This window comes from Anguilla anguilla, chromosome 9 (assembly GCF_013347855.1).
Source record: "Anguilla anguilla isolate fAngAng1 chromosome 9, fAngAng1.pri, whole genome shotgun sequence".
NCBI lineage: Eukaryota > Metazoa > Chordata > Actinopteri > Anguilliformes > Anguillidae > Anguilla > Anguilla anguilla.
In genome coordinates, this window is record NC_049209.1 from 16,360,612 (window position 1) to 16,372,134 (window position 11,523).

Below are 11,523 nucleotides of genomic sequence, written 5' to 3' on the forward strand. Positions count from 1 at the left end.
GTGTGGCATATTGTTGGCATGAACTGGTAGAGTTCAAGGGTTGTCACAGTCATGCTGCCCTCTTGTGGAGAAGCAATATATTGGCATTCACTTCGTACAGACTCTCGATCAAGCAGTAGGCAAGTGGTCAGTCAATGAGTGACTGTGGACCAAATGTAATTAGAGAAATTTAAACAATATTAAAGTCTGCAACCCATAGACATCACCAGATGCTGGGTATCTTCCTTTACAATGCTTTGCCAGGCCTGTACTGCAGCCATGTTCCGTTTCTGTTTGTTTCTGGGGTATTTTGACTTCAGTTTTGTGTTTAGCAAGTGAAACAGATGTTTAATTGGATTCAGGTTGTGTGATTGACTTGGACAAGAACATTCCACTTTTTGGCCCGAAAAACTTGGTTGCTTTTTCAGTATGTTTGAAGTAATTGTTCTGCGGCAAGGTGAAGCACCTTCCAATGAGTTTTGAGGCATTTGATTAGACCTGAGCAGATAAGATGTTTTGGAACACTTCAGAATTCATCCTGCTGCTGTCATCAGTGACATCATCAATAATGACAATTGAGCCAGTTCCAGTGGTGCCCATGCATGCCCAAGCCATAACACTACCTCTGAGGTAGTATACTTTGGATCATGAGCAGTTCCTTTCTTTCTGCACACTTTCCCATTTATGTCACTTTGATACAGGTTAATACTTGTCTCATCTGTCCATAAGGCTTGATTCCATTACTCTTCAGGATTTTTATGGTTTTTTGCAAACTAACCCGGCCATTCTGTTCTTGAGGCATACCAGCAGTTTGCATCTTGAGTGAACCTTAGGCTGGTGTAGTCTCCTCTTTACGGTAGTCTTTGACACATCTGTGCCTACATCCGGAAGAGTGTTATCGATCTGTTCAACAGTTGAAAATGTGTTTTTCTTCACAATTGAAAGTATTTGTAGGTTATCCACGACAGTGGTCTTCTTTGGTCTAGCAAGGTGTTTGCTATTGCTGAGCTCATCAGTGTGTCCTTGCTTCTTAATTTATCAAACATTTGATTTTGACAAACCCTATGTTTTGGCTATGTCTCTGATCAATTTATTCAAATTTGTCATCCTCATAGTTCCTACACGATTCACCCGGTAAGAATGTAAATAACTTCATAATAAAGCTTACAGTCAGCACTTTAACCTCATTCATGGTTTCATTTCAAATCCAATATGCTGGAGCACTGTTGTGTCACAGGCCAAATACTTAGACTGCACTATATTTGTGGTAATGGCAGTAGGTGTCACAATATAATTTTTTAAAAATTAATGACTGGTGGAGGTAATATGCACTAGAACAGTTGAACAGTTAAAATTTAAACTGTGGGCAACATTTTTCGGGCAACTTTGGTTGCTCGTGTTGCTGGGCGTCGCTCAGCTACACAGAGAATGAATGGATTTCCGGCGACTCGGTTGACGAGTTGCTCGCTGTGTGAACGCACCATTAGTGTCTTACCAAAGGTAAGCCAGATAAAATATCACTCTCCACACAGGTGTGCTGGCATGTGCAGCCCAGCGTTAATGGCAAACATTGGGATGCCACGTATGCCATCCTGCCATGGCATGTTGATATTACAGTAAAAAAAAAAAGAAGTTGACATTACAAAGAATGAGAATGCACTGTGCAGACAAATGTGCCAAATTATCAAAAGTTAAAAAGAAACCAACTGTAACTGGCTCTGCTCTTGATGACAATAGCTGGACAGGATATTTGTAACCAGAGCAGTTGTTGGCAAAGTGCATCAAGCCCAGACATTTTTGTGTATTTGATCTTGCTTGTGAAATAGTGTTTTACCCACCTGTGTTTGCAGACTGGGGGTTAATAAGAAAACGCAACGCAGGACGTGAAGTTGAACAACACTTTTAATAAAACATTTCCCTTTGTCTCTGCAAACCCCTTTCACAGACATCCTCCCTGAATTACCCCTCCCCCCATCTACAGCTTGCCCTCAGTCCATCTCTGTGCAAGGCTCCGAACAGCCATGCACTAACTGACCTTCACTTCACCTGGCTTATACAAGTAGCAGTTTGTTTTAAAGTTTATTTTTGTTGTCTTAAAACAGTTAAAACACGATTTAGAGGGTAACTGTGTTCCCCTGTCAGTCAGACCTTTTTCTGTTTCCCCCCTCTCCCTCCTTCAAGGACACAGGTGGAAGGTCTACGGGTCAATTACAGCGTGCCTTCAATTTTATTACGCAGCTCCGTATTAATACGGGTTTCCAAAGTACCGTGCTAACATGGTTAGCTAACCAGCGTATTAAGTTTAGGGAAGTCTTGATTGCAGAACGCGCGAGTTCCGTATCCGCTGATCCCAAGAAAGTCTCCCGCCAATCGCAAAATCAGCGTTTGTTTACCCCGCCGTAGTGCGCATGCTCCAGAGCGGAGTTCAGCTATTTTTAAAGTAGACATGGCGACAGCGGAGACTGAAATGTTTTCGTATTTTGACGTGGGCTAATTATTTAGGCTTTATAGAGCAGTGGTTTTCAAACTCAGTCCTGGGGTGTCATTGTGTACGCTGGTTTTCATTCCAAGCACAACTGCAATACCAGAATTTTAACAAATTGTTTTCTTGGTTCCACTTACGAAATTCCGCTTCATTTATCGAGGGACTATTTACCCTCTAAAAACCCCATCATGTCAGAAATAGCTATGAATGCCATGAAGAATAAAGTTCCATATTCACATTGTGCTACATTACTCAAGAAAAAATCAACCGCTTGCTAAATTTCGGGGATTGTAATCGTGGTTAGAACGAAAACCAGCAAACACAAGGGCCTCCAAGGACTGAGTTCAAAAACCAATGGACTAGACCAGTGGTAACCAGCCCTGTTCCTGGATATCTATCGTCCTGTAAGTTTTCACTCCAGCCCTAACAAAACACATCTTATTCAACAGCTAGATCTTGTTGAGCCGCTAATTATCAGAGTCAGGTGTGCTAAATTACACACTAGGGCAGGGGTCTGCAACCCTAGTCCTGGAGAGCCACGTGCTCTGCTGGCTTTCATTGTTACTCTGCACTTAATCAGTCAGAGCAGCCGATTACACAGTTAACTCACTTAACCTGGTTACTTGGGTCTGAACTAGGAGCTGATTTTAAGGTGAAAATAAAAACTAGCATAGCTTATGGCTCTCCAGGACCAGTGTTGCACACCCGTGCACTAGAGAGCCTGCTGCATCGCGACTAAAGTAATTTGGTCTCGATCTTGTCCTACATCCGGGAAATAAGGAAAGTCTCGAGTAAATCCCATGTTTAGTCTCCAATTTGAAGGCACACTGCTATCGACCCCGTGTGTCTGTCGACTTTGTTCTATCCTTCATTTCCCTTCCCCTCTCTTTCCAGGACATGTCCCGCACTTGTAGCATCTCAAGTCCGCAGGATAACCATTGTAAGAAGACCTGTGCAGGAAGAGGCAGAATCAAATGTAAGGCATGATTCCACAGTGCTATCAAAACGCATATTAAAATCTAGGTATGCTTAAGTAGAAAGTTCTGAATTATATTTGTGATGTCTTACTGAACTGTGCACTTACTCAACTGTAACGTGCTCAGAAGAGGCCTCAAAACATGCGTACAGTCAAATTTGATTGTTAACTAGGCTTTTTTGTTCATTATCTGAATTAGTTCTTCAGTAAGATAAAAATATATGGTGCGTATCCAAAGGCATATGCGTAAGATGTTTCTATTTAGAATGCTTTACGATTCATGCAAAGTCATTTTAAGTAGTTACAGACCTCATGTTAATAACAAACGTTTATCAATACAATTATTATATTAATATAATATTAAATATGCTATTGATTTTAACTACATTAACTAACCTGAATCTGAATAGCCTCAAATTTTTCATTAGCTTTTAATTTCAATTTCAGTTTAGCTTAATTTAGTTTTTAAAGCAGTTTCAGTTTCTCACACACTTTTCATCTTGGCTTTATTTTACAATAATAACCTTGCTGGGAATGCGTGTAATTCATTACGTTTACTGATAAAAGTGATTGATGATATATAGCCAAAAGACTCTCAAATGCACAAGCCAAACCCGACTTAGCAATGGTGTACTTGTTGCATTTGGAATACTTGCATAATTGTGTCTTTAGGGACCATGTATGAGGAGCAGATACGTTTGCAGAGAACAATGAAAGGCTGATGTTTGCACACAACCCTGCAGGTGGCATGCCTTTTATGAGATCACCAAGATGCTTCCTTATGCAAATCGGCATGAACAGGCACACACTTTAAATTTATGAACAATTGGCATTCATCCTCTGATACACACAAAATGGAAGGTCTGTGCACGTTTCATGAATTCCACATTGGTTTTTTGTAGGAAATTTTATTAAGAACAAAAGTCAGAAGAATTTAAGAAAAGTTTTGTGAATGAGGCCCTTTGTTTGCAGCATGTTCCACAGACACAAGATAGAACAGGGTCTATAACTATCAAAATTATGCAATAAAATAATTAAAATTAGCAAGTAAATACTCATACTCAAGTAAAACAATTAATAGACCTTTTAAAAATATATGTAAGAATTTGATTTGAAATACATTTGTCATTCCATATCCTGGAGTAAACTGAGATCAATTCAGACACTCAGTGTCACAAATATGCTTTATAGGAAAACAAAAAATACTAAAGATAATAAAGACCAAGCCCAAACCTCCAAACAAAATAAATAAAAAAGAGCAAGGGCAGGAAATCCCTTACTTGGCAGATCACTCACCTAGAACGTAAGCAGCTACAAGTTTCTTGTTAACACTTAAGTGGAGGTAGACAGGCACAACGGACTCCAGCTCCCCCAGGGTAGGAAGCATAAGGACAGCCACACACACCAGCCCCAGCAGGACGGTCAGCACGCTGGGCCCTCCTGGCGCTGCCCGGCTCTCTGCTCAACGCAAACCCACATCCTCCTTACTCACATGCCCCCTTGCCTGCCCACAGCAAATCACCAGCGTGTGGTTAGTACAATTGCAGGTGTTGTCTAACGCATATATAATGAGAACCTGCAGAGCTTATGAATTAGCAAGGACAACGCATTTCTATTAAAACTGTTAGGAATAGCCAATGTCAAAATTCACATTCTAACTGGTCAAATTAAAAGTTTCCACATTAAATCAATTACTTAGATGCAGTGAAAGACTAACAAAGTAGCCCTATTTATCCTACCTTTGGCTAATTACAGATACAGTCATAATGCTAAATATTAACATATGCTTCACACAGTTCTCAAATTAGCACAACCAAACTGATTTTTTAGGATTGATCTCCCTCTGGTGGACAGAAGTTACAACTGCAAGCCAGCACTATCTACCTGGCTGGAATGCGGTCTGCTCAAAGAAAGCACTGTCGGCCAGCTGCTCCTTCATCCTGCGCTCCTCCTCTTGGGGCCGAGAGTGTGACGGCTCCTGGGAGGCCGAGGGCAGCAGCGTGGCCATCACCTCCTTGCGGCCCAGAGCCTTCCGCTGGCTCTGTTCAGACACCTGCAGTCGGAACTTATCGATCACGCCATAGTGGCAGGCCCGCACGTCCCTGTGGCGGATTACACTGGGTAGGAACAGACAGAGATGGGGGTGAAGTCCAGCAGAAACAAAAATGTGGTCATAAAGTCACATCAGGAACAGGTAGAACCAGACCCATTGCATTACAGTCACTTAGCATACGTGCTTATCCAACTTTAAAAAGTGGAGCAAATCAGTGTCAGTCTCTGGAATACAAAAGTGCAATATCACCAAGCGGTCACTGAAGGTCCATTTTAAATAAGTTTAAATTGAATTGAAAGAAGAAAGAAAGGTCTGCTAAAGAAGGTCAGAGCAACCATGGCGTAATCTGAACCGGTGGATCTTCAGCCTTTGTCAGAAGATAGGTGGGGTTGCTGGAGGGCCAGAACAGACAGGAAACGTGACCTGGAGAGGCATGCACGCGGAAGGGGAGGGGCCAGGCTAGAGGGCCCAGAGCTAGCAAAACAGAGCTCTGACTATTGTGTTGCATCTTAAAATCTTTTGAACATATAACAGAGTGCTCCCTTTAGCTGCTGGATAGGTTGCCTCCGACATCTTAAATTTGACAGACAGCTGGAATGTACAGATGAATAAACAAGGTGGGTGGGGCTATCGATGACCTCACACATGAGAAAGTGTACCTTTACAAATGGGAAAAGAAGATCAAAACCTCACTTACATGTCCACGCAGCACTGTGGCTTCACAGCTCCTGTGGCGTCTACTACGGCATACTTGTTCGGAGCTGTACACAAAACTGGAAACACAGAAATCGATGCTTAAATGGTGTACAGTAGTGTAAACCTTCCCAAAAGCTCCAAAAAGCGGTGGAGGCATCAAACAGACTGGAAGGACTGCAGGACTGCGTGCCACATGAGTGCCGAGATCTCCCTCACCTTTGAACTTGAGGGCAAATTCGTAGGGATTGTAGAGCGTGAGCACCTGCTTGTGGGACGTCTGCTCATCGGCGTAGAAGACCAGCTCAGTGGGGAACACAAACACAGGAAGACTTCCCTCCACCAGCTCAGGCTGCCGGTTATGATGCTGCATTGGCACGCGCTGCACTCAGTCCAACCCAGCTCTCGCTCCAGTCTGTCCGTCCCCACCAGTCTCGGTGCCCTTTGTGGCTGTGTAACCTCCCTCCAGGCGCCAATTGGCCTCTCCTCTCAGCTTATCAACAGCATCACAAACACCCTGGGAAACAAAAGACCATCTTTATTGTAACTATATGAAACGTCATTATTTTTATATATATATTATATATATAAAACACACGCACATGTAGAATAAAACATGGTTTTCCTGGACAAACTACAACTTTTTAAACACTGAAAATGACCACCATTTTTAAAAACTGCTATAATAAATACGAGTTAAGAAAGACTGATTCATGAAAACCAATCAATAATCAATAAAAGTTCAGTATGTGTAACACAACGCTTACATACGTATACTGTGATTTCACCTTTGCCGTGATTTCCTCTTTTAAATAATATTCCGCGTACTAGATTCCTCTTCCACGTGGCTAATCACATGAGCATGTTTACAGGCTCAAACGTCATTCTTGGCTAAAGTCTTTTGCAATAGCTGCGTGCCAGAGCGTCTCTGCCTGTGTTGAGTCAAATATGGTTGGGTTTATCCCGTGGGATAAACATGGACCATCTCTTTATTATTATTATAAGAGGTCTCTGCATTAATCACTTGAGCACAATGGATTTTTAGCTTCCAAGCTTTGTAGCCAACGTCATTAGCTTGGAAATCTAACGTCATTAACCAGCCATCGATGTTTAAATTCAGGAATACCTGTCCTGGCCTGATAGGGCTAAAATCAGCTTGTCACATGTTTAACGTTAGCTGTCGAGCAAACCTTAAATTGCAATACCATCTGGCTTGCTAAAGCTTGTTTAATTATGCTGTTTGCACACAATAAGCACAGTTAACGTTAGCTGCTAAGATGTAAACTTTACGCCGTGGACACTATCAAGTAGGCAAACTACCAAATAAGCGAATACAAAGGCTAAATAGCTAGCTAGCTATGTAACGTTATTATGTTAAAACGAAACCTACTGTATATCTAGCTTATTATGTGACGTTCCTGTGTGTGACATCTTAATTACCTAAGTAGCTAACATGGGTCACACTGACAGGAATATCAGAATAGTTAACATTACAGGAGCAAACCCCTCATCTGGGCAAACTAATAAGCTATTTGGGAGCAATGGACAATTAGCTACAGCAATTACTATGCAGATGAACAGATGTCAATTTGCTAACTTAGCTACATATAAGCTAGCTAGCTGCTGGCAACCTCAGATACCGACCGAGTTGACTACAATCTAAGATAGCTGGGTACAATTATGATATTTACCAAACTGTATGCCTTTATTTAACAACGGTAGAAAGACAAAGGAAATTAACTATTCAACAGAACAGCTAGCTAACTAACATTACCTACCGTGACAACAAAGACCATTTTCATTGGAGAGCTAGCCAGACAGAGCTAGCGAACGTTATCTTTTTATTGTGCTATTTAGCTGTTAAATATTACTTCTAAACTAGCTACCAGCTAAATGGGAAGGTAAATAGATCTCCTAAACAATTGTCACCAATTAGCTTATTCATTTATTTTAAGATCAGACTTACCCTCTTTTCAATCCTTATAGATAACGCTTGCTTGTGACTGTTGTTTAAATCCCACCCTGTTGTTTTCTCTCCTTTCTCCCTTCTCTTTGTCAATATGCTGCAGTTCCACACGGTGGATGCCGGGATAGTGGAGGGCTCAAAGAATTCCTCCAGTCGTTTTCTGACGTAACTCTAACTATACCGCAAAATGTGAATACTTTGTTGCGATTTAAACTCTCGTAATATCACATTGGTATATATCTTATGACGCGTTCAGTGACAAATCAGCACTCTGCTGTAGGCTGTATTTCATATGCAGACCTGTCGTGTTCGTGGAAGCTGAAATGTAAGCGCCCAGTGCTTCAATTAATGTGACATTTGAAGTGTTTTTTTTTATTTTTTATTTTATTTTAAAAATTTCGTCATATGCAACTAGCATTAGAGGCTGTGGATTGTAATTTAGCTGAGTTTCAGAATGTTAAGGACTTCCAGTGGCTGCCAAAGTGCCTGTTCCTTATTTGGTGATGTCTCATATTATGCTGCATGGAGACTTTGGGACTTTGTGGTTCTTCATACTCTTGCTCTTTTTTTCTTATTGAATAAGGTGAGATCGTGTTATTGCATCACAACACTCTCTAAAGCATGATTCTTGGTGGTAATTATAGCAAACATTTAATGCCTGCAAGGTCATTGAACCTGCCCACACATAATAAATGGTTACACAAACACACCACGTGCTTAATGCTTTCCTTGGAGAATATCAAGCTTTAGAAGAACCCTTTAACTAGGTTACCTGATTTCATTTTTCAGAGGTGATTATGTATTTTGAATACAGAGAACACAAAAATTATGTGCCATTTGTTGGATACAATTGATTAATTGATGTGGTGCATTTATGTGTGCAGGCCTACTGTATGCTATAAAGTGTTGGAACCTAATTTTGTGCACTTCTTCTAGACTCAGTCTAATGCACCATTATTCCTGCATTCCTGCAAATCTTTTCCTCTTGATGTTGAGCTTTCAGGCAAGATTATAATGTGGCAGTCATGCCATAAAGGCACAGCATGCCAGACTGGAACCTCATTGGACAAGTGTGGGATGAACAGGGATGAAGTGTGGTATGTATGGCGCTGAAACCAGTGAACAGGTATATATGCTTGTATAAGATCTAAAGGAGGAACAAGATAGAATGCAACAAGATCACTTTGTCAGTTGTTAAATGAAGACCCTCAATGGGCTGAGAAGCCTGTTCTAGTCATGATGCATTCTTAGGTTTAAAGGATCGCATCCACGACCCAGCTTTGAGAGATGTATAGATTTTGTTGATTACAATGGGAGAGGCACAGGCCAATAATAACCTGTAATTTTTGCAGAACAATCCCTTATTGATGGCAATTGTTTGTCTGCATATTTACATTATGTCCTGTTGTTAATTAAAATTAATCGTCAGTGTAACCAGTGAATATTTATTGCAGTGAAATTCTGTCTAGGCATTCAGTCCAACTACAGTTGGTTGAAAGTGAAAGTTTTCTAGCTAACTAGGACATAGCCAGGCTATATTTGGGTTAAACCTGAGCTATACTGGGATTAACCTGGTCTGTTTAAAACCTCTCTCAGCCTAGATTTCCTCTAGGCATCTAAATTCTAGCTTTTGCTCATTGGGTAGCTGCTATAAAAATATCTTGGAAATGTGGTCATTTTTCTGGTTTATGGCTTCATGAATGCGTTGAAGAGTGACAATTTTATTTGGACTTGCATTACAATCACTTAGCAAATGCTCTTATCCAGAGTGTGGTACAGAATTGGAGAACATTGTTGTTTGTCTCAGGAATACAAATATGTGATATCACCAAGAAGGAACAGAAGGCCTAGATGTAAAGTACTGCATCTAGATACAGAGATACCCACAGTATATATGCCTGCAGATGATATATTATAGACATTACATTTACTTAGCAGACGCTTTTATCCAAAGCGACATACAAAAGTGCATTTCATGGTCATTGGACAACTACAAGGTCATTTCATCCATATGCTTCCTACCCTGGTAACTTGTCTTTATTTTGTGCACAGGTGGTTACCATGACTTGTAGATTTTCTAAATAGACCCAAAATAGCCATACTCTTAAAACAACCCCATTCTACAGGATAATAAAAATGCAGAATACAATGCACTTATTAATATTTATTATTTGAGTTCCAGCACTGTATCTGTATGAAACCTTGGTATTATAGATTATAGGACATCAACTCATAGGAATGGACAATCCATTTTTAAAAACAGTAACAGGTGTTCACATAGTAAAACAATGGATGCATTAAAAAAAATACAAATGCCACCATTAAATAAAACACACCACAGAAGCCCTCAGTTTGTGATATTTAAAAAAGCAGAAATTGTATGTGTACAGCACCCTTCCTTTGCACCTCAGCTACCATCAACGTGCAGCACCCACTTGGGTACGGCATGGCAACCACCAGAACACTCACTACACATCAGCTAAGGTGGAGAGGCAGAGATAAAAGCAACTAATTAAATGGGGTGATGGTCAGACAGTCAAATTCAGGAACATGGCCAGGTCACCAGGAAACCTCAACTTATTGTGATGAGATTTTTAAAGTCTACAGTGAGTTTGGCCTGCTCTCCCACAACATTGTCCCCATCAGTGCACTGGAGCATTTCATTTCTGCTTGGTCAAAAGCGAAGACTGCCCTCTTCTGGCCTACCAACACCACCAACAGCCACAACCTGTTTTTCCAAGGTCTCCTTCTCAAGCACAAAGCCCAGCCCTACTTAGAAGACATCTTCCTGAAGAATAATAGTATATTGCAGCTATATATGCCAACTACCACTTTATGAATGGATTGAATATACACAGAAACTGAAATCCACCCTATGAACGAGCATAAAGCATTAACTGTCAAAGCAAACAAGCCCAAGCAAAAGGGTCTCCGATAGTCTGATTGTTGTGGATACTTTTTTCCAGTTTCATATGGAAACCTCAAGACTTCAATTCGATATTAAGGTTGAAAGTGTAAACAAATACAGTAACTCAACAACGCACCAAAGCGGTAGCCTATATTCACTATTCAGAATGGCTGAGATTAAATTAAATATTGAGTCATCTGGTCCCCAAACCCCAAGTTGTTTCAAACGCAGGGTGATATTTTTACTCACAATACCGTATGACACATGGTTAATTTCACAAGCATTGTAAATGCTTCAGAGAGGTAAGAATATAAAGGTTGCTAGTTACTAAAAATGGACCACAGTAAGAGCGCACCTAATGCACATAATACGGGTTATATATAGAGTTCGATCTGGAAACTGGCGATCAGGAGAGTCGGTGTCCTGGCTAGCTACAGAACTTTACAGTGTGCAAAGTGTAAAC

At 40.7% G+C, this 11,523-nt stretch overlaps 1 protein-coding gene across 1 annotated transcript; it reads right to left on the reverse strand.

Annotated features, from left to right (window-relative positions):
* Window positions 1-1,863: 1,863 nt before the first annotated feature.
* mospd1 (motile sperm domain containing 1) lies at window positions 1,864-8,461 on the reverse strand. The gene is made up of 6 exons (XM_035433331.1): window positions 8,153-8,461; window positions 6,406-6,703; window positions 6,191-6,266; window positions 5,325-5,557; window positions 4,737-4,898; window positions 1,864-3,414 (listed from the first exon to the last, which is right to left on the reverse strand). Exons 2-6 carry the CDS (start codon window positions 6,557-6,559, stop codon window positions 3,383-3,385), a joined length of 657 nt encoding a protein of 218 aa, XP_035289222.1. The 5' UTR covers window positions 6,560-6,703; window positions 8,153-8,461; the 3' UTR covers window positions 1,864-3,382.
* Between the last annotated feature and the right edge of the window lie 3,062 nt (window positions 8,462-11,523).